The 26,393-nt window shown below is 32.1% G+C and overlaps 3 protein-coding genes across 3 annotated transcripts; 2 read left to right on the top strand and 1 right to left on the bottom strand.

Annotated features, from left to right (window-relative positions):
- Positions 1 to 5,281: 5,281 nt before the first annotated feature.
- On the top strand, positions 5,282 to 8,162 carry LOC130644736 (uncharacterized). Its single transcript, XM_057450456.1, has 3 exons — positions 5,282 to 5,901; positions 6,377 to 6,539; positions 7,356 to 8,162. Exons 1-3 carry the CDS (start codon positions 5,437 to 5,439, stop codon positions 7,676 to 7,678), a joined length of 951 nt encoding a protein of 316 aa, XP_057306439.1. The 5' UTR covers positions 5,282 to 5,436; the 3' UTR covers positions 7,679 to 8,162.
- Positions 8,163 to 8,388: 226 nt separating this feature from the next.
- Positions 8,389 to 15,211, top strand: LOC130644737 (nicotinamide/nicotinic acid mononucleotide adenylyltransferase 1-like). Its single transcript, XM_057450457.1, has 9 exons — positions 8,389 to 8,398; positions 8,639 to 8,756; positions 9,909 to 9,997; positions 10,900 to 10,967; positions 11,244 to 11,359; positions 13,167 to 13,240; positions 13,514 to 13,615; positions 14,184 to 14,242; positions 14,981 to 15,211. Exons 2-9 carry the CDS (start codon positions 8,666 to 8,668, stop codon positions 15,066 to 15,068), a joined length of 687 nt encoding a protein of 228 aa, XP_057306440.1. The 5' UTR covers positions 8,389 to 8,398; positions 8,639 to 8,665; the 3' UTR covers positions 15,069 to 15,211.
- Positions 15,212 to 17,940: 2,729 nt separating this feature from the next.
- LOC130644734 (cytoplasmic polyadenylation element-binding protein 2-like) lies at positions 17,941 to 24,227 on the bottom strand. Its single transcript, XM_057450455.1, has 10 exons — positions 23,161 to 24,227; positions 22,291 to 22,399; positions 21,905 to 21,958; positions 21,670 to 21,792; positions 21,207 to 21,296; positions 20,868 to 20,986; positions 20,588 to 20,789; positions 20,408 to 20,502; positions 20,101 to 20,327; positions 17,941 to 19,990 (listed from the first exon to the last, which is right to left on the bottom strand). Exons 1-10 carry the CDS (start codon positions 24,064 to 24,066, stop codon positions 19,936 to 19,938), a joined length of 1,980 nt encoding a protein of 659 aa, XP_057306438.1. The 5' UTR covers positions 24,067 to 24,227; the 3' UTR covers positions 17,941 to 19,935.
- Positions 24,228 to 26,393: the final 2,166 nt, after the last annotated feature.

The following is a 26,393-nucleotide window of genomic DNA, read 5'->3' as shown; positions in this document are numbered from 1 at the left end:
TCTTTTCCAGTTTTTCGCGTGTTCTGGCTTATTTCAATCAAACAGAAATTAATTTTTAAGTGGGTTAAAACCGAGCTGAATATTTTACTTGTATTTCATACAAATTAGATTGGTTACGTGGTTTTAAAGGTATACTCTCTATACTTTTCTGAAAGCCCAAAGTGTCTTCTTTATCTTAGTGTTAGGATTCGTATTAGGTACGCTTTTTTGCTCCAAGGTACGCTTTCAAACAATCATTGCAGTCGAGTTTGTGTCATAATACTGGTTGAACCAATTACAGGTCAGTATTCAGATTAAGCAGTCATTATGAAATGGTGTACAAATGCCGTAATAATAATGTTTTTGTGGTGAAACCTTCATAAATACTGTACTGAATTTTTCAAGGAATTCTTTTTTTAGTCATATTTTTAATGTGTTTTAGATACTGCTTAATTTTTGCCATTTTGCGACATTTTAACACCATTTTGCTTGAAGATTTCTACTTTGAAGGTTTTACCGTGAAAAGTCCCCTTTGTACCCCATCGAAAAGCAGGAAGAAGAACATTCGGACTGCAAGAATAACAAATTAATATCAAACTGCCCTAAACGCCCACCCATCTTTCCGTATTCTGCCTACAATGGTAATGACGTTAACCATTTATAGACGCTGAGGAAAATACCTTAAAGGGAATTTATTTTCGCGTTAAATTATTTTTCGTGAATTTTGCGGATAAAAAAGTATTTAATTTTCACAGATTCGCTGCCGAAGGAAATTTTGTGGGACTTTATTTTTGCGGAAAAAAATAATTAAAAAATTAATTTAATTTACTTTAATTTATTTTTTCCCAACTTATGTTCTTCAAGTAGGTTAAATTATGGATCATCACTGCATATTGTCACAACAAGAACATAATGATTTTATTCAACATTATAACAACTTCAAAACGCAGGGTGGTCGGTTGTGTTACTGGACTAACGTTGTTACTGTATTCGACAAAATAACAGGATACCATTTTTTTCACAACATTACCTTTAGTAGGAGCAACAGTTATGATCGTCATGCTTTAAAAGTCCTTGCTGTTTCATTAAATGAATTCAATCAGGAATTATGGGATCTTGAGACTGACGAAAAATAGTTCGAGAAGTAGCTGGGAAAGGTATTGGCAGAGTGCCGGCTTACTTATAACAACTATTTTCTCATGGAATTGAAACAGGCAGCATACGAAATTTTGACGAGAGCATAACAACATTGTCCATTCAAGAATTTTTCATTGCACAGCTAATGGAAAGTAAGAGTCATTCATCTTTTGTTCAACTGTATTATAAAGTCCAAAAATATTTGCAAAATTAACCAGACGAAAAAAGCTAGTAAAATTGTAAATAAACCACATACACGCTTTTAAGGACAAGGGCCTCAGATTTTCAGAAATATAGGAACAAAATAAGAACAGGCAGCCTCTATATATAAAAGAGAGAATATACTTCTAGCAGCCTGTATATAAAGAACTTGTAAATAAATCATGTACATATGCTATTTATTTATCTTTTCGTGCCTACAAGACTTACATGTATAACTAATGTGCCTAATTTTCTGACACGGAATATTCTTAGTTTTGGAACAAGGTCCACAGACCCAAAGCTCACAACCACCACATTAAACCCATCTATCAGGGTCTTGATTTTCTTTCTCCTCTTCAGCCCATTCTTTGCTCATTGTGTGCATGCATTTGTATTTTTTTTTACTTAAAGTAGCAGTGGCAAACTTTGGTTTCTTACATGCAGTCTCTTTCTTTTTGGTGCCGGTTTCTGCACTTTTTTTTGATGGCCCTTGATATCGCTGTTTTTCTTTTTCTCGGCTTTTGGTCTTGGACAATGCTTTCCACCGGTAATGTTGATGGTACTGAGGAGCCTTGTTGCAGTTTGTAATGTTCCACTAGCAACTTTGGCAATATTGGTGAGCAACCAGGCAAAGTTATAGGCAACTGCAACATTTCTTTTAAAGGACTTTGGTCGATGACTGATGGCAATTTTGCTGGATTGAAAATAGTTCTCTCAAGTCATCATATATTCTGACTTGATGTCTTGTGGTATCGACTAGAGGTTTTTTCTCCAGCACAGCATTTTCAAATGATGGACTTCCAAACATCACATAGTTACCTTTAATGTCCCTAGTTATTACTATGGCTTACATTCCTGTATCCCTTATAAACCCAGCACATTTCTTCAAAGGAGTCTTTTGTCTCCTTTACCTTAAATTTGCCTCTTTTATTTTTTTGTAGTTGCCTTTTTTCTTCAATACAACTATTTTTCGCTGGGTCTTTATTAGTTTTGTAGTGGAATAGATGTTGCCACTTCGGAGGTTGAAAGTTTCGTGAAAACTATTACGGTCTAGTGTCTGACCAGTTATTGAGATAGGAGATTTGTAGCGCTTAGAGTCTGATTAGAAAATGTGTTGGGGATTGAACCGGATGGAAGATTTGTAACCTCTACAGGGTGATCAGTGGTGGAGAAGGGGATGATGATAGTACTAGTAAAGGTGCCGGTAGTAAGTAGCATTTCTGTGACCTGGAAATCTTCAACACCTTCCATTGGCTTGTTTAATAATTGAAGCTGTCTTCGTTCATTAACAGTGGTACTGTTCTGACCTAACTTCAGACGCCACCCAACTTTAGATGCAGGACTAGCCCATCTTTAGATAAACAGTCTTTCAAAAGACAGGCCGGTGCATTCACAATTTGGATTTTTCTGGTCAACAAGTCTTGTGCCTCTAAGGTTGTCAAACCTGTTAGAATTTTTTTTGAATTTGATCGATTTCTCTACCTCAGTTTTTTGCTTGAATCACCACACTTTTAAAATGCTAAAGCTTGGGCAGACATTCAATGTGATTGAAATGGTGTCTGCCTCATTTAAAAGGCTCAAGTGAGAGGGACTTCTTTATGGGCTTTGTAGCTGTCTATAAATATAACTTGTTTTACTTACCTTGGCTTAAGTCTATGTTTCCTTTTCAAATTAATGTTCAGGAACTCTTTGCAGTTGTCGCGGCGGTCTTGACATAGGGTTCTGAGTGGCGTAATCAACTAGTGTACTTCAAACTGACAATGTTTTCATAGTCCAAATTTGAAAAACTACTACCTGTCGAGACAAGGACATAATAATGATCTTGATTAGATATATTTTCTTGATGAGAATTAGATTAGATATATTTTCTTGATTAGATATGTCTTTTTTTTACGACTGAACTGAACATTAAAATTTTGATCCTATAATATTCCTGGTCATCAATTTCGCAACTTTCTCGATAACAGGTTCAGCACTTCAAACATTTACTCATGACGATTGATATTGGCATTTTTTACAATATTTCCTTTGTGGCTACATAGTTTCAAATTGCGGCACTGGGTTCAGCTACTAAGCATCATCACATGCTGTCCACCTTCGCTCTTATGAATGTTTTGGTTACCACTGGTGGCATAAGCTAGATAGATGATAGATGTGCATATTTTACATGGCTAGCCTCACTAATCTCGAGGGATATACCCTGTCTATTATTTCCAGTAAGGGCCATGGCTTAGACGGAGAGTCCTAGAGTATTTAATGCTCGTTTTGAGCTACGCAGACCCAATTAGGGCCTGTGCACTACTAGACAACTCCCGGCAACACCCAACGGCCCACACATGGAGCCATCTCCCCAATTTCCCTCACATGGCTTGGGTTAACCCGGGGCTATGGTAACATTTACTCGCCCATGTTGAATTGCTGTCAAGAGGAATTGAACCCCAGTCTCCCGCACAGAGTACGAGATCTATAACCACTAATCGACGACGCCACAAAGCTAGTGGTCAAGCAACTTCTTCATTCTAGTTGTGTAACACCTGATGTTCTTATAAATGCAGTTTGAGAGAATTTGTTAGCGTGCTGCATGTAGCAACATATGGTTGTATGTAGTGTTTGTTTTTTAAAGTAAAAACAACATTTTTTAATTTGCAGAACATATTTCGATTGTAATACATCAATCATTTTCAACTAAATAAAATATACAATTTTTCATGGATGATATATATACAAAAATCAGCAATCAAATAAAAGGCTTTATTAATAAGACAATAAAAGTAGTATAAAATGCTATACACGTGTATAATAAAAGTGTATGAAGGTGTTAAAATCTGTTTACAATAGAATTCCTATGTGATGAAATGTTACAATACTAAGAAAGCAATAAAATAAAGAGAATAGTAATAAAATAATCGTAACTAAATAGATAGAGTACAACTTAGGTGCCAGACCTGCTTATTAAGAAGGGGTTGTTGCCAACCTATATACAAACCTTCCTGCAAAAACAGTTGTAATGAATCTTTTTGTTTTCTATTTTAGGCTATGCACCAACCAAACATCAATTTTTGAACAATTTTTTGATCCCAAGGCTGCATTATGCTCGTTAATGCGAAATTTTGTGTATCGATAAATCTTTTTTATTGCATCAATGGTGGCAAAATTTCTTTCAATTTAACGATTAAATTGGCATTTCCATTAAAATGAATTAAAAATTCCATTAAAGTTTACAAGGAATTTGGAGGCCTTTCCTATTGCCAAGCTAACAATGTTAAAAAAATTTTGTACTTAGCAAAAAAAAACTTTTTAACGTTTATTAGAATTCTTGTTTGTTCTGAACTTCCGATAATTCGAACATTCATTAATTCGAACAAATAATTTAGTCCCTTGCGTGTTCGAATTTAGGAACGTCCACTGTATATTTAAAATAGCTTTTGTGGAAATGCTGAAAGTCCAATTTTATTTTTTTATTTTGGAAAAGTTTATTTTTGTGAATTATTTTAAAATTCTTTCACAGTAAGTAGTTCTGAATTTTCAAGTCGTGTAATAATCATCGCATTATGTTTGAAATGAAAAAAAAATGAATATATATATTTTGTTGATTGCACATGATTTTGATTACATATGCAAAAATTTTTACAGATAGTTGCATGCAAATCGCTATTTACATGATCTTAGTTTTTATATATTGCACAAAATAAATTATTTATTAAATTCCTTTACCTCATCTTTACAACCATGCTGCTTAAAATGGTCTATTTGTCTTGTAAAAGTTTGTTAATCATTATATACACACACGATAACACTTGCGTGTAAATAATAAATTGTTCTTGACTTGTACGACTTGTTCAGTGGCATTGTTTAAACTCTTAAAGTGCGTTTAATGTAACTTTGATAAAAAGGTGTGTGATCGTAATAAAATTAATAAAAAAAAATACTTTGTATTCTTATTCACTTCTCATTGCATGTGTGGGTGATTTCCTGCAGCAACTAATGATTTTATATAACTTCTTATATTCACAAAATTGCTATGATGTAAAAGGTAAAAGGCCTAAAAGTTTTTTGTAATTTTGACAATTTTTAGGAAATACAATGATTTATTTAAAAATAATATGAAAGAATTTTATCATGGATTGGATTAAAAACCTATCAAGACCAGTAAAATGTACTGTGGTAGCTGCTGGGCTTGGAACTATTTCAGTGTTGGCTTACAATGCTTACGATAAATATAAAAACAAAAACATACCATCAAACGTTATAAAACACAAGATGGGGGGAGCCTGTGAGAATGTTACTTGCAAAGTTCCTGAAATCATTATTGACACACCGAAATTGGAGGATAATATCAAGGACGTTGAGGAAGTTGATGGAATGAGTCCAAGAGTAGAGCAATGCATAGACAATGCGTCGTGTGAAAATGAGCAATATTTTCAAAATGAGGAGTTATTTGGAAATGATTCGACCTCTCAACATGGTCAAGAGAGCCAGCAATACTACAAAGTGGAACAATCTAGCAGTAGCGCAGGTATTGTTATCTCCAGGAAAGAACCTGTGGAAGATGATTCACTTTTTGATGATGTCAGCCTACAAAAGGTTTGTTCGCTTCATAAAAGTGTTTCATGCACAATTTATATCAAGTAACTTTAACTTTTGGTTAATGTGTATTTGCCCTGTTTTTTGCCTTTCAATTTTGTTAAGTGTGTAGGTATCTCCGAAGAGGACTTGTTTAGCATTTCTCAATCTCTTAACTTATGCATCTTTATATTTTCTTGTCTAATAATGTTACAACCTTGATAGAAACATCTAAAACTAGGTTTAAAATTGTCCATGTAATATAATTATGAGATTCAACTGACCAGGTTTTAAAATAGTTTAATGTAAAGTAGTTTTTTGCTGATGCAAATCATTTTTTGTATTTTTATGTTGACACTTTTGTCAGCAATGCCAACATCATTCTCATGAGTTTTGACGTGGAATCATTGGGTTGTTATACAAAGGAGCAGGCAAATGCATGAAGGTTTTTATAAAATTAATAAAATTGAAGTAAACTTGAATTGTACATTTTTAGCCTAGCCGAAAAGTTCTACTTCTTGGATTGGAAAAGTCTGGCAAGTCTGCATTGTTATCACAACTCTCGAGAGAAGGGAAAGATTGCACAATCTATGAACCAACAAAGGGATTTAATGTTGTATGCATTTCCTTCGATAATATTGATCTTAGTCTATGGGAAAGTAAGTAATGATTTGTAAATTCAGCAGTGAATCATGTCATGGATTATATAAAAAAATGATGGTAAAAGTTACCATACATTTTAAATGATTGTTTTGTCTTGTGTTAAAAATGGATTGTTTTGTGTTTTGTCAAAAATTGGATTGTTTTGTGTTTGTCAAAGTGTGTGTTTTTAGAGTGTGTTGAATTTGAATGTGACAGTTTCTGTGATATTGTTAATTCTTGTTATTGCTGATAGTAAAATTACTATTGTTTCACATGTTCTCCAACTTTCTCTTGTTAAGTTTTTTGTTATGTTGATGTTATGTTCATTATGCTTTATAGTATAATTTATCGAAAGGTGCAAGATTTCGCTAAAAAACAAGTTTTATACTCTATTGTATTACAAAAGGAAAAAGGAATAGGAAAGATGCCCCTTCAGCTGTGGCATTGTCAAATTCTCTTAAAAATCTGTTATTATTCTCAATGTAAACTCTTTTCTATTGTCAAGTTATTCATTATTGTAGTGGCTTCACTATCCTTTATAAAACTGTTGATATCTATTTTTTATTTAATGGGACAACATAATTGTGTAAACTCAGAATAAGTAGCGTAAATCAGACATAATAACTTCTTCTTGCAATGCTCGCCAGAAACATCCTGTATTGCTTTAATTGCCAATTCATTGGAGAATCCTTATCAGTTAGAAATACCAGCTTGATAATTATTTTTTTTTACATCAGCAAAAAAATCATTGCCTTATTACTTTGTTAGCATTCCGACATTCATGTCAACAATTGCTATTATACAAGAACATAAGTAGCCCTTTTCTTCTTTAGTTGGAGGAAGTATAGAATATCGTTCGTATTGGAAAAACTTTAGTGATGGAGTGGAACAAATATTTTTTGTTGTTGATTCAACTAATCGAGAAAGTTTTGAAGATGCAAAGGTATTTTTGAGTATCGTTTGTGATGAATTGGAGAATGTTTCAGTTGTTATTGTTGCTACAAAGTCTGATGACCCTAACTCTGCATCTATTGAAGAGTTAGAAGAAATGTTTGGATTTGGGGGTTGTAAAATTGTGAAAGTAGCTGTAGAGACTGGTGGTGCAAAGCAAAATTTTGGAGTTGACAAGGTACAGCAATGCTGTCTCGTCACATAGACATTAAAAGTGTTATTGATTATTAATGAAAAATTGTGATTTTGTTATGAGTTACTTACTTGTTATAAAATTTTGTGCTCCTTATATATACAACAATATTAAATTTTATCAATACTTGTGTATATATATAATGGATAATGTATAGTTAGTATATTTATACTTGAATCAAGATGTTCTTGTGCAAAATACCTGTCAAACGAAATAGGAATCCTCTTTTCTTTTCTACACTAAGTGAATTTTTACATTTCATGAACACAAAAAAATCAATAATACAATTCAGTACCTAAGAAATATAACAAATTAAAATACTGGAAATTCTATGTTGATGCTAAAAAAAGAATATTTCACTCTGACAGAACATTTTGCACAATAGTATCTAAACATAAAATATAAAAAGTGTTTTTATGTAATATAGAAGTTAATATTTACAATACTTAATTTTATTGAGAATGAATATAATAGAATATGATCTGCTAACAAATTTGCTTACTTAATTCATTTAAATTTCGTTTATGGATACAGATAGGGTTGTTGTGTGGGATTTACTTCAGTTTTTGTAATGTTGATTTGTGTGAAATATTTAGGTTTTTGCAGGATTTGATTAAAATATTTTCAGAAATTTACGAGATGCTGCACAAATAAAATTTCAGGGGAGAGTATTTTATTTGATTGTTTATTGGGAGTGTTTGACAGTGCAGACATCTCATATTCTGAGTTTAACTAGAATGGTTTGAATGTCCTTCAGAAATCCTAAGTAATCAAACATGTGAAAATAGAAATATTTTTTTCAATTAAGGTAATTTTTATATAAATTATGGATTATATTTCTCCTCTGGGATCATTTACTGCATTTGATTATTATCTGTAACAAAACACCAAAACTAAAACCAAATGCCAACACAAAAGCAACGAAAAGTGTACAGTTGTTGTTAATTAACCAGTTTCTGCTTTCTTGTTATAGTAAGTTATAGTAATAATTATTTTGTAATGGCAACTGGTGAATTTATGAAAAAGAATGTGCTTCTTTTAAGTTGCGGTTGTTACAGCCCAATAACACACATGCATCTTCGTTTATATGGTAAGCTCTTCTTTTGATTTGCTCAAAAAGTCCGTGGTTCACCATCCATAAGAAGGAAAGTAAGACAATATTTTCTTATTGTTCTTAAATATATATTGTACCATATCACATTTGGGAATTTCAATGAACACCTATTTCATTTGAATTTAGCCCAGGGAGTCGAAATTTTAATAATTAAAGTTTTTTGCGATATAGTCGCTTTATACAGGGTTCTCACGCTCTAAAAAATCTTTTAGGTTATTAGGAAATTAGGTTTGCTCAATCCAATTTGTCTATCTTGTTGAATTTATGTGATAATTTTTGCTACTTGTGAATGTAAGTTATACTTTTGCTAATTTCTCTAAATATTTGCATGTTTTTTCCTGGGTTTATCGTAAAAACAACTAAAATTCTCCTAAATAAGTGGGAACGCTGTAAGTCCCTCTTCTAAACTGATTAAGCGCCTCTTTAGATAAGTGACCTTTTGTCTAACATTTGTTGTTTTAGTCAGTCTATGTGTTATAAGGAAAGCTTACTACAATTAAGGAACAATGAATAAACTATAAAGCAGAATTTTAAAAGGTGTGCAAACATAGCGCTTATAATACTTTAGGTGTGTGTTTGTTTTTTTTGCTATTAAAAGCATGAGAAACAAGAAAATTAGCTAAAAACGTACTCCAGCAAAAGGTGTTCAATTAAACTTCTTGCTTTAGAATGAAACATTCACTTCATTATACTCCTCCTCAACTAAATAAGCAACTCTTGGGAAGTCCTCCCTCCTAGCAACCTTAATAATTACCATGACCATATTTAATGCAATAATATTCTATTTGGTTTTGTGCTGTTAATGTTGTGTTAACCCCGAAGAATAAACTAATGTAAATTTAAAACATAAAAATTAATACATACTAGAGTAAACACACCCAAAAAATAAAAAGTAAAAATTTCTCTAAATCTATTAAATCTAGTCAAAATATTTTGAAAAAATATTTTGACTATTTCAAAAATATATAAAATATATTTTTCCTAAGATTTTAAAAATAATATGATTCTTACATATCCGTAATAATGGGATTTGTTGAGTCTCAAGTCAAAAAAATTTTGTAATTCTTCTAATGTCACAATAAGGCACATGCCACAATAAGGTTTTTGATATCAGCATTTTTAGTTTAGAACTGGCTCGAGATGTTCTTCATAAAACTGGTAAATTTAATGTTGTTGGTGGCATAGTATCTCCAACACACGATGGTTACAAAAAGAAGGTTTGTTTGTTTGTTTGTATCTCTGTCTGTTTGTCTGTCTGAATTTTTTAATTTCTTTGAAAATCTAAAATCAAACCAAATGGTCAAAGCATTTTGGTTGTGATTTTTTTTTTATTAAACTTGCCATGGGTCCCTCGAATCAGACACAGTATCTAAAATACATTCAGTAAAATAGCAAACACTTTTTCAGATGGCTTTATGAAAGCCTGTCCGCTCAAACAGAGCTGCCACCCATGTTGTATTTTTTGCAAGCCATTATCAAGCCATTATTAGGAGAGCTTGCTAAATTTTATATTACCGAGTAGTTAAAAGAAGATTGGATGGATTTTCAATGTGTCATTCGAGAGATGTGTTTATTTTTCAAACTCGATATAAATTGTTAAGTTTTGTATGGTTTTTAACAGCCTTTCAAATTTAACAACAGAAAGGCTTTAAAAGATCACCTTATTGGACTAGTTTTTATGTGTTTTTTTATTGTTTTCTAAACTTTAACCCCAAATCTGCTTAATTCTCCTAAAATGTGATAAAAATTTGAGCACGTGGCCACACTGTGTTATTAGCATGTGTGGTGGCAACTTCACAGTTGCCACCACACATGCTAAACTTCCAGTACTTACTACCTTATTCCTGCTGTTGAGCACGCACCAATCAAAAGGCCTTTAATTTCTAATTTTAAATTTTAGCCTAAACACCACAAACACCACAACAAAAATAACAAAAATTCTGGCTAACTTGCACCATCGGTATAATATAACATTCGGATTGACTAAAATGAAATGTGGACTTCTGAGTTGCAAAAAACCTTTTTCACTTTTGCTTGGTTTGAAAAGAATAAGACTTAAAGATTATGCTACGATTACAAAAGGTGACTTGTAACTTGTGTAAAATTTCTCTTTTTCCAGGGATTGGTTGCTGCCGACCATCGGATTGAAATGTGTAGACGTGCCACCAAATCGTCTGATTGGCTCAGGTAAAGTTGTGTATGTCTTGTTGGTGAGGCTGCTATGTCGAAATAACTACTTAAATTTTGGTAATAATTTCCCTTTTTTTTAACAGTGATGTCTAAAACCTAAAGGTCTGTAAACATAAAAATGATTTGAGATATTCGAACTAAAATTCTTTGTTTTTTCAGAAGAATGATCCCTAATCATGTAAAATATTGTTAGCTTGTTCCAATTTTTTGGTTTATGAAAGGTTAGGTTTATGTCCTTGTAAAGGAAAAGTGTAGAACTTTCTAATTCTTTAGAGTAAGCACTTGGGAAACTGAGCAAGATGATTGGACAGAAACTCGAAAAGCTTTACAACATTTCCAAGAACTAGCAAATAATCAATCTGGTGAATGCAGTGACTTGCCACCGAACGGTAAATGTTTATTTTTGCCTATGTATTGTTACTATTGCTCATATACGTTTTTAACTCATTTACAGTTTTTTACTGAACATTATCAGCCTGTAAGGTCACTCAGCTGTATGCATTAGTTACTCTACCAGAGATTTGGTCTGGAAAAGTGAAGAAAAGTAAGCATTCTATTTTAAAAAATGTCAAGAAGAAATCTTTTTTTTTACTTTAATAGGCTGTCTGACAGAACTTGAAAACCTTGAAATTTGACAGTTTCTAAAACATTTTATCAAAATCCTCTTAGTAATTCTTTGCGTTGCACCCCTTGTGAGGAGAAGAACTTGGATTTTTAACACTGCCATTTTAACTCCTTTTTTACGGGATTTTGCAGGAATTCTGTTGTGTCTGTGTCTGCTGAAGAACCTTTAATATGTGGCAAAAGTTATAGCAAAAAACCTTTAAAAACAGTCAAAAAAAAAGAAGAAGAAAAAGGCTTTAAGACCCGAGGTTGTGAAAAAAAATTGAAAGACGCCTTGATTGAGGGTCTTCTTAACATTATCAACATATGGTTCATGTTTTAAAAGTGCATTCGTATTGACGAGATGTTACAGTTTTTTTAGTTTGTTGTCATCTGTTTTTTTTTAACTGACACTACTGCAATCACAAGAAATATTTTTTTTTACTAATGCTGTACTATGATAATAATTAAATCGGGTAATGTTATGACATCACCGTCTAATTACTATCGTCGTCAATGATATTAAAACGAAGTATCATCCTTAAAAATTATATTTATATTAATTATTATTGGAATCATTTTGTGTTTTTCGAGTTTTAATGCATGTTTTTTTTTACTAAAGTTTGTTGTAGTAACTAAGTTATGAAATGAGTTAATATTGAAAACAACAGTTTATTAAGTGGACGCTACATTTCTGTTTTCGTGTTTCAATTTTTTAAAATAAATGTATTCAAAAATTATATTGTACGCGCAGGTGCGAGACGACCAATTTCAGTTTTCTATTTACACAAAATTCTGGATCACGGAAAATTGTTGCTATGCATAGGTCACGTTAAAAAAACATGAGCGGTTATTCCCTCCTATAGTGTTTCTATCGTTTGTGTGACATCATATGGTTACCTTATAAACTGTTTAAAAAAGGGCGGGGCTGCCTATTTGTCTGCTTTGGCAATAAAACGATTTGGATGGTACTTTTTGATTTAGTGTATGCCTCATTTACGATTGTGCTCATAATTCATGATATTTTGTTCTTGGGAAGTAAACAAGTTTGAATTGTTGAAAAAGAAGCTGCGTAGCGAAGATCGCTTTCTATAAATTTTTGATGACTTGGTTAAACAAGACATGAACACTGCATAAATGTGGTTAACGAGTCATGTTTCATAAGTTTTGTTATGACATATATAATTTATTAATATGGATTAAAATAATGTGTATGGATAAGCGATGAAATATCAATGTAATTTATACAGATTATTATATGACTTGGTTCACCTTTTTTTTCCTATTATTACCGTTGTTAAATGTATAACATGCACATTATTACCCTTTTTTCTTGTGGTAAACATGCTTCGGCTAAAATAGCAAAGCCCATCACAGATAAGTTAAAGAGAATCGAAATTAGTTCCCCGTATCTTGTGTTGTTTACATGAAACGCTATACGCACAGCCTGCAATTTAAGGGTCCTTTACGAACTGACAATTCGTTTTTAAAACGAAAAGTATTACTTTTTACTACTCCCCGGTACTCCTGCCTTCTGGCCTGAATTTTTCGGTGCTGTTTTAACAGTGCTGTAACTTTTATTTATGTGTTCAGTCGTAGTCAAATTATTGTGTGGAGCCGATCTGATTGAATCATTTAATGTGCCTGGTTTGTGGAAAGATGATGACGTGAGTTTGCTATATAGCTCGTACCTTTTCAGCAAACCAAGCCAAATGTTTATTAGAGCTTAAATATTCTATCTTTGTTTTTATAACGTATTTTTTTTTTAATCCGGATAGACGTCTCAGATTTAGAATAGGAAAATATTCAATATTTTCCTGTGACCACTTGCTAAAATGAAGATAACAACCAACTAGATTTTGATGATCAGATACGATTAGATCGTATTTAAGTCGGAATTCACTTTAAGAGATATAACTGTCTAATTCTTCTTCTTTTAGGTCGAAGCCATTGCTAGCAGCTATGGTTTAGTTGTTATTACTCGAGCCGGTTCATTCCCTATTAAATTTGTTGATGAACATAAAATCCTGCAAAAATATAAAGTATGTCTGCGTACATGTTTTTCTTTTGTTGCTGTTATTGTTGTTGATGTTGTTTTGTTGTTGTATTTGTAAGAACCCGGTTTTATGTACCAATACATTAAAAACTTTTAGGGTTCCCGCCCCTCCGCGACCATCCTACAAAAAAACCTAAAAATCACAAAAGTTGATTTTCCTCATTTATCTGAAAAAATATTTGCAACCTTGTTCCTTCACAGTACAAAACTGATGAGATTTTCAAAATATTGTCAAATGTCTTTATTTGAATTGAATTTCATTGAATTAAAATATTTTGTAGTTACATGTCTTTGTATGTCAAAAAACTAAAAAAGTAATATCTCCTTGAGTGGTTAACAGTTGTTATTTAGCTGTGTTCTTACATTGCAAAAAGTTACTTTTTTAGCACCCGTAACAATATGACTTAAAATTGACAAAAACAATCTCAAAACTTCTCATTATTCCCTCATTTTTTCAATGGTTAAAGTAGTTGTTTTCGGTGTCTATTCCTTGTTTCTTTCATTTATGAGCGCCGAAAACTTTTTTCACTGAAGGATTTTTTTTCTGCTATTAGGATAATATTCATATCATTGATGAATGGATTCCCAATGAAATCAGTTCAACCAAAATAAGGTGAGATATTGATGACACTACCGGATGCTGCGTATTAATATTTGACTGTTTTTGTTATCTGTTTTCACATAAGTATAGTATTTTTTGTGTATCCGTTAATAGTACAGAACCTATTGTTTCTTATAAACAGATTCATTATCTATCCAAATTGATCGTTTCTGATTTAAAATTTATTAATTTATTCATGTGTAAATGAGGCAAGGGCGTCTTCTCACGCAAACCGGAAACTGTATTGATGGTATCTTTTTGCAGGCTGCTTGCGTCTTAGGAAAAACCTGAAGAACTCAGGAGATTTTGTGAAGTCGGGAAAAACCTAGAAAACTTATTGAAAGACCCAGCATATTCTTACCACCTGGAAATTGGAATACCTAGGTGGGAAAACTGCGCTGGGTCGCAAACGGATTTTCATCTGTCAAGATACTGATCGCGCTTTTTTAATGGTTACTTCTTTTTGTGCTTTGCTAATCATTCACTCACTTAAAAAAACATAAATAAATCCTCTAAGATGTGGCCAAGCTGGCTTTGTGCTCATTGGTTGATTTTAAATCGAAGTTTTCTCGGAGATTCGGGATTTTCTCTGATACATTATTTTAGTTGTAGGAGATAATATTGTATTATTGAGAAACAAAAATTGAAACACTGAACTGTAGGACGTTATTATATTTTCTGATTTCAAGGAATGAAAATGTTCTTCTTTTATCTTAAGCAAAATGTTTAATTGTTTTTATGTGTGTTTAGACTGGCTTTAAGTCGAAATGAAAGCATCAAATATCTTGTCGCTGATTCTGTTATCGAATACATTAAAGAACATAAACTGTACAGATAAAGCAAAATTCGTGACCGTTTTACACGAGACAATGAACACATGATGTATGAACTCAGACACACCTGTATGTAAATATGTGTTCTAAATATATAATACCATGAATATAGCATATTTTAACAAGTTGTACATTCTGACTGTTTGCACGGATTGATAATTTTTTTGTTGTCCTAAAATGACAGTCTGGACAAAACGTCCTAGAGTTTTCCAAAAAAGAAAGAAGAGAAAGTGTGAGATTATACTTTGGCTTTTATGAGAAATGTTAAGAATTTTAAATGTCAAGCCTGGAATGATTGATAACTAACCTTGAAGTTGTTGTTTTTTTGTCTAAGGCGAAAATACAGTGAATAGTGAATACTGAAGGAGTCTCCCATATAACAATGACTGAAAAACAATTTTTTTTCGCTGCACTTTTTTGTAAAATAATGCATTTTATAAGAAACGGACTGGTTAACTAGTTAACGGACTAGAAACTTATACTAGTGGTAAAATGTAATTTTCTTAAGAAACATTTTCAAATATGCCTCTCGTCAATCAATAGCTTTCATGTATTTTTGCCAGTTATAACAAGAAATTGGACGCATATCGAGTAGGTTCTGACAAGTCAGAAAACTAATGACGATAGATTGATTTTAACTCCAACAGTCTTTATTTTATTTTATTACCCTGGTGGAAAGAAAAACAGTTTGTACAAAAAGAACGCTATCGTATTAATTAAGAGAACAAAAATGTCATCGAATTATATTTTCGCTAAATTTAATTCTTACGAAATATCAGGACTGGTTGAATTCCCGTTTCATCTATACGGCTTTCACGCGATGCATTCTGGTATATGTATTGACCCACACGCAAAAACGTAAACATTGTTGGCGCAGTGGGGGAAAACCAAAGAATGTACAAACAATGTTGAAAGCTACAGCTTTAAACAGCTTTTTGAAAGCTTAAAAAACTTTGCTATTTCAAGTGAAAGCTCTCTATTTAAAGATATATTTTGAAAAATACCTTACTTCTCACGGAAATTAATTACCTGAAAATAAACAATCTTTTCCAAGACTCTTGCACGCCTACGATGCGGTTATATGGTTTTTAAGAATGCAAAACTTTGAGATCTTGGCTCTATTTACAAATAAAGAAAACAAATAAGTAGTAGACAAATAATCAAATTCTTCAGTAGAATCAGTTTATTTTCGACAACTTTTGTTACTGCTTAGAAATTTCATGACTTAGCCAAAAATAATTAATTGTCAAAGTCTCGATTCTTTTTCATTTCTTTAAAAATTAGAAATTTCCTCCTTCATTTTGACTCAACCTGTGCAAACACTATTGTAGATGTTTTAAAATGAATTAATTAACTTAAATGTGTCCTAAGATCGCGACTGGTAGTTTGTTCAAGGCCTTTTAATTTCCGGAGATAACCTTATACAGGGTGTCTAATTAATTTATTGCATTAAATTCAGTGAAATACCTCATGGAAACCTGTGAGGAACATATGGAAAATATATCACTAAAACAGCAGATTTACAAGACTACAAAAATGTCTTTTTTAACCAACCTTCAAAAGTACAAAATAGACAATTCCAATTGCTTTGGATAACTGGTCAATACAAGATATTCAGGGTTTTTATAAAAATTTAACCTGAATTTCATGGTTCTGAAGGCAACTTGTTTAATTTTAGGGATTTTCAGGGTTTTCAAGGTCTGGTAAACACCCTGCTAATAGCCTAGTATCTATACATCTAAAGGTTCTCTGCATACATATATATAATCAGTAAAGTGTAAAGTGTCAACCTATCACTTAGGACAAGATCCTAAAGTTCTAGTGATAAAACATTTTAAAATTTGCTGTATACATTGTTTTTGTAAGAATTCTGTTTATGATAATTGGCAAGGCTTGATTCCTAAAATCTTAAACATTTTCTAAAAATGATGCGCAAGACTCGATCATCAGACAATATTTTTTTTTGTTTTTTTAGTAAAATTCGAAGTCAGACATATTTAACTTCACATTCTCTTGAAGAAATTAGTGGCATAGAAGTAGTAATAATATAATGAAACGAATTGTACATCATACTCAATCTTTTACAATTCTCATTCTTTTGTTCGAGTATCATGATTCGTGGTATTGTTAAAGAAATCAACGAAGTTTCATTTAAACACATGTTAAATAAACGAGAATATGGACGACTGGTTACAGCATAGTAGTATTTTCTACCCTGTCAATTTTACACACAAAAATGTGGCTCTTTATAATCAAACTTCGGCATTACTCTTGAACATTCTCAAAATTGAGCTTCAATGATTGTTTTAAAAATAATTCTTACAACAAAAGGTGTGTATGGTAAAAGATTTATTTAAATTTCAAAACAGGGGATATATAGTTCGAGCTGGCTGCATTTAGCGTGGAAATTTTGTGTAAAAGTTATTTAATGAAAACAATGTTATGAGGCTGAAATACATTTACTTTTTAATGCTCAATCAGAACTGGCCATTAATAATTACGAAGTTATTCACAAAAACGGAACAACAGCAGAACCACGAATAAAACGTGGGAAAATATAGAGAAGGGAATTTTTTTACCATTATCAAGCTCAAAAATTGTGAAAGTAATGTGATCTTTTCATGAGAGAGCATGTATTGATGCTTTTACCAGCAAATTTGCAGAATAATTTGTGCTTGTGCCATGGTCTGCTTAGCAATGCGGCACACCCTGTGTAGCTCAGCTCGTAATTTCGGTACAACTTTCAACGCCTGAATGAGACACAAAAAAAAACACTGGTATTTTTTTAATACGCAATATATTTTTTTCAGGGCTACACTACAATACTACTACGTTAGGTTATAGGAAACGCAACAGGGTTAGAACTCTTTTAAAACATTTTCAACGTGATTATTTTATTCTCTTCTATATATACCACTCCAACTCAAATAAAAAGCGGGTGATACACAAAATAATGTAGTACTATCAGAGTGTAACAATTTCTTAATATATAAACAATTTGTGCGGTAGAAAAACAGTCCCTGCAAGCGTTCCAGTGGGAATTTAATTCATTTTACAGGATTTTGACACTTTGCTGATCAGGATTTAAACCATTTAGATTCACCGTTAATGAAGTAAGAGCGAGTAAGAAACATAGTACTGATTCGTGATTGTCCAACGAACAACTAGCAGGCAGGGGGATTTAGGGCGGGAAACAGTTGAAACGCTTACAGAGAATATTCATAATATTTAAACATACAAAAACATAATTCTGAAAAGCAACTTCATCTCAAAAAATCATATAATTTACCCTTTCGTCAAAAAAATCATTATTGTTATATAAATGATAAAATACAATATGCAATTACAACTTTTTTTTATAATAATTGTTGTAACATTTTCTTTCAAAAAAAATTTGAACTTTAAAGATATAAAGGGAAAAAATTAAAATAATAAGTGATAAAATATTTTTTTATAACTAAGAAAATGTAAAATACCAAAAATAAGGGTGTCTCACGACAACGGTAAGGAAACGTAAAAACTACTTCCAAAAACTATTAATTTCATATTAAAAACATAGATAATAACCATTTAAAATGTATAAAGGATTAACTTATTGAATATGCTTAACTGGTAAAAGTCATTAAAAAAAAACATCTCCAGCTGTGACGTGTATCAGTCGACGTCCTCTCGAATTCAGTCACTCATCATGACGTTTTCAAACAGTCGAATAATTTACGATTTGTTTTCGTTAATAAAAAGTAATCGATTTTGTCTTGTATGTAAATTTGTGAGTAAATAATTCTACCATATCACATTATGGTAGCTTAATAATTAGTTATTAAAAAAGAAAAAAAATATGAACTCAAAAACTTAGATCTTTCTGAAAAACTCTCATGCAAAATAATTCGAATAATAATAAAACATTTATAGTTGCACAAGAAAACAACTTTTCGTCTAATACACTAGAATGCAACCAATTTAAGTACAAAATGTTCAGAAACATTTTTTCGTCAAATAAACAGGCAAAAAGCAATGACTGGCGTCTTATTGAGAAAAACACTGAGACACTATTAAGTCAGTTCTGTTCACGCTAGTTCAGTACATATGTGAAAATTTTGATTCTAACAACTTTTGTGGTAATTTTTAGGTTTTAGGTATTGAGTTGAGAAGGGTGAAAAAGTGGAAATATGTAACAATCAAAGTTTCTTAAAAAATTCTAAAAAATTATCATTTTCAAGATACAACAATAATAAATAAACATTTCATAACAATATAACGTGGATAAAACTTGCCACAAATTCCAAAGTGTAGCGGCGCTTGGTACTATGCACAGTAATTTTGCATTCTTTAAAAATTATAAGGAAAAAATAAATATTTAGTCTTATACTTTTAAGACAAATAAAAAAACTCTACATACCAAACAAGACTTATCGATCCTTTTTAGCCTAAAGCTGCCCTTTTGTAGTCCAGGGTATGCCTCAGGCTAAAGAAGGCAGCCTTTGTGAATAGTTTTACACAACTTTGTAAAAAAAACTTTCTAACACTTCGATCTGACTATCCTAAGTTTCTCTAAAGCTAACAAAACATTTAACCAAAAAAATCGAAATAATTTTCTCTTTAAAGAAGCTAATTAGACTATACGTTATTTAAAGACTTGATGAGAAGAGTCACCCAATCAAATGCTATCACCATTATTTTCATCAGAAAAATATAAACTTGAAACATTTCATTGGATTGATAAAATATAAACTTGAATTCATTAAAGTAGACAAAAACAGCTAGCAGAAAAGCTAGCCAGCAAATGTAAGAAAAAGAAATATTTACACATCCATGTTGACATTAAAACCTGTCATAAATTAAAACTAGAACACCCCAGAATAAAAAAATAATTTATTGAAGAAGTGGAATTGAAGGTAAGGATGGCATGGGCTGCGTCTTCAATGGCCTAAAATAAAAAAAAGGAGCAATAAACTCTTTGAAATCAATTAACTATGCCATCAAAATAATATATATATACTGTAGCAACAAAGGGCTGTGAATGCTTTAATGACATACCATCTCAGCCCTAAGGTTCCTTGTCTTGGTCGGTCCCCTCCTTCTTTGACCAAAGGCTTGTGAAATTCACGACCTGGACGCGAGTGAATAATAGCCCAGCATTGCTCGCAATAATATTGAAGGCATGTAATGTTTGAGCAAAAAAATGGTGCAAATTTCCCGTTGCACCTCACACCATGACATTCATCACACATTTGATCATCAAGGACATAAGGTTTTACTTCAACCTAATTAACAAAAAAATTGGTTAAGTGAAAACAACACATAACACAAAAAAAATGAAAATAGGAGAGTGAAAGTAGCTTACTCTCTTATCAATTTCCCCATGTTGTAGTTGGATAAATCTTGCACTTATAGCAGCAATATAGCTTTGTTGGTTAGAGAAGGCAACTCTTCCAGCACCTGTTAATTCAAAGTAAATAACATGAAAGGTAAGCATTTTAACACTAGACATTCAAACTTCTTTCTTTGAGTTAAACTTTCTTACCTTTAGGATATTTAAGTTCTGGGTCAACATCAATTCCTGCATAACAAACTCCGCCATAAAGACGATCCATTATCATTGCTAACTCCACAGCTCTCAATGGTCTTGGAACTCCACCAACAAATATTGTTTTTCTTGGATCAAGAGGTTGAGAACCATCCATAACAAAGTCAGCATCAGCCAGATTCCATGGACGGATTTGCACCTGAACAGAAATAATTTTCATTTAATCATGTCAAAAAAGAAGAAGATGAGACTGATTTGTTTAAGAATAACTGCATACCGGCTTATCCTTTATAGTTGGACTTGACACACATAAATACAACTTTCCATCTTGCATTATGCAGCAATCAATTAAACGTTGCACAGATATTTCATCTTTGTACAATAAAAAGGCATAACCTACAAATAAATAAAAAGTGGTTCATGGCTGTGCTTATAAAAAAAACTTAGCAGGGCTGTTTGGAATGGACAAAAATGGGTTTGAAATTTAATTTGTTGAGCTTCATTTCCTTAACGACAGCTGTACTTGATTTCATTTTCATTTTTATCAAAATACTTTGAATAAAACATTAGCTTTTTAAGGCAAAATTAAAGCAGATATTAAATATGAGTCATGTACCTTTTGGTGGGAAATATGATTTGCTTTCAGCTTTGTGTGGCCAATCCACAGTAAGAGGACCAAATCTGCAAAAACTTGCATGAATTTCATCTAAATGTAAAAAAAAGCATTAAACTGAGTTGTTGTATGCAAAGAAGAAAAAATAATCATGCATTATTAATTTGATGATCAATCGTACATGCGGAAGACAAATATGTTCTGTAAAAAACCTTTTTTGAAACAAAACAAAAGAATATATATAATTTCACAATAAAAAAATATATATTTAGAAAAATAATTTCTTTCAGCTAAAGCTGTATGATTTATCTGTAAATTCTTTAAAAGCAGATATATTTGGGGCAGATGTTTTGAGAAAGGTTTTCATTGTAGAAAATATATAATCTTAATGAGTCATCTCACCCTTTTCACTGATCAGACAAAATGATCAAAACAACAACTGGCAAGGCATGCAACGAAAGCTTACCTTCATCGATATCAGGCGGTAGTCCGCCTACGAACACTTTTCTGGAAAATCTTTCAATGCCAAAATCGAGGTCTGATCTTGGCGAGCCATTTAATGAGGAACCAAGCGATGGGACAATCTGATCTAAAAATGGAACGGAGCAAACACGGTTTAAAAAATTTAAGAAAAGTCTTTGTTCACATTTTAACTAACGCTGTTGGCTAAAATACACAAATTTTTAATATTTTTTTTTTACCTTCTCGTCCACGTGGGAAATTCTTTTTGTTGCTATGTGAATACCCTCGAAAGGCTAAATAAAATAAAATCTAAGTTCAATATCCTTTTTTTTTGTTCCGATATTTTTATCGTTGAAAATAATGCTTCAAGTAACTATGATTTATTTATAGCATCTGTTCTGTTCTCAGGAAAGTGTAAAAATCCTTTTAGATGTAGCGATAAAACCTAACACATTTTACAAGCAAAATATGGCAGGCAACTAAATATTAACTACACTTTTATTCTTACACGAACGGTTATTTCGTCTGTCAATATCGCGTATTAATAATTCGGTGTGGAACGACGCACTTTCGAAATGAAATATTTAACAATTCGTAACTATGGCCAAGCATACAAACAACTTACCATCGTAACTAGGCAGATTATCGTTTTCAAGAGTCGACTTAAAAACATCTCCCAAAAAGCGGCTTTCCAACGATGAATATTTCATACTTTCCTCGTTATTTCTTCTTTCCTTGAAATTAAAAAAGAATTTCATATTGATTTTTTTTCCTTCAGAGTCACTTGAGTTTCGTTAATTTCTGAATTTACATATAGAGTTCTAGGCACCTGGCTTCTTTTTATACAACACTCGCTGAAGTCGCCACATGGTGGAACATGCAACAGGGTTATCTTGAAACAATGAGCGCATTTTTAAAAAACAAACAAATGACACGAGCAAAGTATTATGTCATATTTAATTATTTCCCAAGCGGCATGTTTAAATGTCTGACAGACAAAGAATTAATCACACATACGAAGTAACACACGAAGTTTTTCTTTTCAACTAGAAATATTTAATTTCTGGTAGCACACTGTAAAGTAAATTATCAGTAACATGTGCTCTTTCAATATTCCACGCTTGTTACAATCTTTTTTTATCTCACGCTTATAAAAATAGAGAAAAACACCTGCTCAACAATGTTTTTTTAGCCAAAGATCGACAAGAGCAAAAACAAAGTAAAAAAATTGTCTCGAATAGTAATTTTCTCTGGTTTTAAATTTAAAAATAAAAAATAGGTAAAAAAAAGTCTCTGGCGAGTTTTGTATACATTTTTTTCTTTAGAGTTAATGAGTCTACTATAGCAACCTTCAAAAATCAACGAAGCGAAAAACGTAAATAAAATTTTGTTGAGTAAAAATTACTTCCTCTAGTGAACAATCCTTTTATAGGAGCACGAAATAATAATTATAAACAATGGCCGGAAAGTAATTGAAACAAAATAAACACTTTACCTGGTTACTGAAAAAACCATTACTTCCAGCGTTGTTGCTGTTATGATCACTCGCTGCGGTCAAATTTGAAAAGCTGTTCGTCAAGTGAGAAATGTCGTTGACAATAGTATTATCAATACCCGAATTGATGTTAGAAACAGAATTCTGACTTGTATTAATCCCATTGAAGGATAGTGGAGAGTTAAAAATTTTATTTTTCATGTTATTAGCTTGGACGGAAGCTAAGACTGCTTGTTGTTGTTGTTGATAAAAAGCCTGATTTCCAGGGTTGTAGGGTAAAATACCATTGGGTTTTTGCTGTGCAGCAATTTTTTGTTGTTGTTGATGTAGATTGATTTGCTGTGTGTTGCTTACTTGAACCATTGATAAAGGGATGTTCCCCATGCCATTCCTCATATGATTACCATTCCAGTTTGAGTTCATTGTATTTGCTCCAATAGGAGCAGGATGACTCATTGGCCAAGAAGAGACTTGAGTTGTTTGTTGTTGGTTTTTCCAACCTCCTGCAACACCAAGCGAACTTGCGATGGCTTTATTCGAAGCTAAAAAATTAGATAGAGCAGGAGTTGGCTTTCTTACTTGATCATGATGAAGCGGAGATGGTGCTTGAACTACTCTTCTGGAATTTGTAGTTTGAAAAGCATTTATAGTGTTAACTGGAGCCATTTGGGTCATAAAATACGGTTCTTCTTTATCAGAATTATTTCCCCATAAATGTAAGCTTGTTGCAATAGCTTGCTCTTGTATCATTGAAGACTCGCTGGTTGGAGAGAATGACGAACTAAATCCTTCGTCACTGTCTTTACTTTCGTTTAATTCTTGAGATTTCGGGTCTTTAAAAAGCTCGGCATTAAAAGACTCAAAAGTGTTGTTATTTGCTGTGTTTGCTGGACCGAAATCGGCCATTTCTTTTCAAACTAGTAGCGCAGGTTCAGCGTGAAAATGTTTAGTATCTTGAATTTTACATAAACAGGTTAAATAATACTGTGAGAGAGTTACAGCGAACGACGCCACGTATAAACTTTGAATAACTTTTTTTTGCCTGCTTTTATGTTTCTTCACTTCGCCAGCCTGAAGAACAATAAAAACGAGCAGAAGAAGAGGAAAACAAAATTCTTTAATCCGGGGGTAAGTTATTTTTAAAAAATTACTTATAATAGGCATTAATTTTAATTTTACAGTTTATAATAAAATCTTTAGTGGCAAGTAAATAAAATTATTGTTAAACAGGAAAAAACATGTCAATTGTATAGATTTTGGTAATAAAAAACACGTTTTTTTTATTTAATACCCCCTAAACCAATTCGAACAATAACTTATTCTATAGAACCAGCCGCACACAAAATTCGATTTCTAATCAGGGGGTAGCAGTTAAGTGTTTATAAGTCTTATTATAAAATTTCTTTTGTTGTGTAAATATTAAACAGGTGAATTTTAAAAAGAAATAAATCAATACGCTTTAAGATTATTTTTTTTAATCTTAACAATTTAACTACGCTGCGATAAAAAAAATAAACCTGGAAGAGGTACAGAAATTTTAATATGGCAAGCCCCCGTATATCTTATACAATTCATATGTAGCAGCTTTCAAGTTAGTCACGTGGTTTGGCATGCAACAAAAGAATTAATTTCAGTTTTGGCCTGCTTGAAAAAGTCCAAATGAAAATTTTGAAAATGTGAACTACTTAGAAAAAAAAGCAACAATATAATAATATATAAAAAAAGTGTGAAAATTTAAGTTGTACCACCGTTTGAATGGACTTGGTGTTTTGATCGGCGAGTAATTGTAAACAAACCCGTGTTGTGAACAAAGGGAAGCATGCAGTACGAAAATTATACCCGTGAAAGATGAAAATTTTCATGGCTACTACGTTATGACGTTTAACTAACAATTATTGTCTCACATATTATTGCTATACTGTTACAATTACCATGATGTATAACAAAAACTACACGTAAAGATACACGTTTTTTTATATAGGAGCACCTAAATTTTAGTTGAAGCTGCGTGTGCTGACTTTTAACATTTTTCCGGATAATAAAACATATGGTCACGGATGATAATGAATGTTTATTTAGAATTTAAAGAAATAATAAAAAAAACTTCAGACAAAAATTATTCTAAGTTCTTATATATAAACTAAGTTTTTATAAAAAAACGTATCCTAAATATCATTATTATTTCTTCATATTCGTCCCCTAGATTTTAAAAAAATCTTAAAAGGCTCTGGAAATGTAGTTGGACCAGCTAATGTTTTTTACGTTGATAAAGGCAGAAATATTTAAAGTTATGCACACCATACAAGCACCCAGGTTAAAATTTAATCAGACGAGCCTGGGCAAAACATACATCCCTAAGATGAGTTCGGTGACCTACATGTAATCCACAAAAGACGGGGTGAAAACTTTGTTCTGCTCATCTTCACTACGAATTAAAATAGGGGTATATTTTAACAAGGTAGACCCAAGCATCCTTTACCAGATCAAAAAGTGTAGCACCGTTGAAAAGCAAATAGGCCTGGAAAAGAGGTTGTATTCTAACAGTTTGATTTCAACCTCGATCCCAGGATCTATTGTCTGTTTTTGTATATCGGACGGCAATTGAACATGACTTTTCTATAAAAGGGATAAAACATGATTTTGACACAACGAGACTACTACAACATACGTGAGTAAAGATGAAATAAACGTCTTATTTTATAAAAGATACACGTAAAAAAGGGACACAAGGCTCAGAAACGAAAAAAGATAAAAAAACATGGGCAGGCTGAAAACGGGACATCAAGAAGAAACGTTTTTTGCATTATTAAATAAACGAAATCTTAGGAACAGGAAACAGTACATATCATAGTCTGCAGTGTACTCTTGCAATTTCGTGTTTTCACAAAACAACGACTCAACACATTGCTTATCGCAATGTACGGAGTGGCAGCGAATGTCTATGTTGAACCTTACGAACAAGAATATTACTTAAAAATCATTTGAGCCTGAATTGGGACAAAACTCAAGAAAAATTGAGCCTGCCTAATTTCACATGTGTCTTAGATGGAAAAGACGTGAATGCTTTTTTTGACTTTTATTCATTAGCGATGATCTCTGTTAAGTCAAGTTTTAAGTAATCGTCTAAATTCGATATTCGTCCAATTTATTGTTACACGACATAATAATACCCGAATAACATTCTTTCCTAACGTGATTGGTGGGAGGTGTCAGACAACCTTTTCTTACTTAAA

Source organism: Hydractinia symbiolongicarpus, chromosome 5, assembly GCF_029227915.1.
Source record: "Hydractinia symbiolongicarpus strain clone_291-10 chromosome 5, HSymV2.1, whole genome shotgun sequence".
NCBI classification, from domain to species: Eukaryota; Metazoa; Cnidaria; class Hydrozoa; order Anthoathecata; family Hydractiniidae; genus Hydractinia; species Hydractinia symbiolongicarpus.
This window is presented reverse-complemented; position numbering and strand designations above follow the sequence as displayed.

What these genes read in the sequence shown, in the direction of transcription:
- LOC130644734 (XM_057450455.1), bottom strand. Translation starts at nt 24,066, where the DNA reads ATGGCCGATTTCGGTCCAGCAAACACAGCAAATAACAACACTTTTGAG. An exon ending in ATGGTTTTTTCAGTAACCAG is followed by an intron (nt 22,400 to 23,160) that starts GTAAAGTGTTTA and finishes TTTAATTTCAAG; the next exon opens with GAAAGAAGAAATAACGAGGA. An exon ending in GGAACCTTAGGGCTGAGATG is followed by an intron (nt 19,991 to 20,100) that starts GTATGTCATTAA and finishes TTTTTATTTTAG; the next exon opens with GCCATTGAAGACGCAGCCCA.
- LOC130644737 (XM_057450457.1), top strand. Translation starts at nt 8,666, where the DNA reads ATGGCAACTGGTGAATTTATGAAAAAGAATGTGCTTCTTTTAAGTTGC. An exon ending in AAATCGTCTGATTGGCTCAG is followed by an intron (nt 10,968 to 11,243) that starts GTAAAGTTGTGT and finishes CTAATTCTTTAG; the next exon opens with AGTAAGCACTTGGGAAACTG. An exon ending in ATCAGTTCAACCAAAATAAG is followed by an intron (nt 14,243 to 14,980) that starts GTGAGATATTGA and finishes ATGTGTGTTTAG; the next exon opens with ACTGGCTTTAAGTCGAAATG.
- LOC130644736 (XM_057450456.1), top strand. Translation starts at nt 5,437, where the DNA reads ATGGATTGGATTAAAAACCTATCAAGACCAGTAAAATGTACTGTGGTA. An exon ending in ATGATGTCAGCCTACAAAAG is followed by an intron (nt 5,902 to 6,376) that starts GTTTGTTCGCTT and finishes GTACATTTTTAG; the next exon opens with CCTAGCCGAAAAGTTCTACT. An exon ending in TGATCTTAGTCTATGGGAAA is followed by an intron (nt 6,540 to 7,355) that starts GTAAGTAATGAT and finishes TTTCTTCTTTAG; the next exon opens with TTGGAGGAAGTATAGAATAT.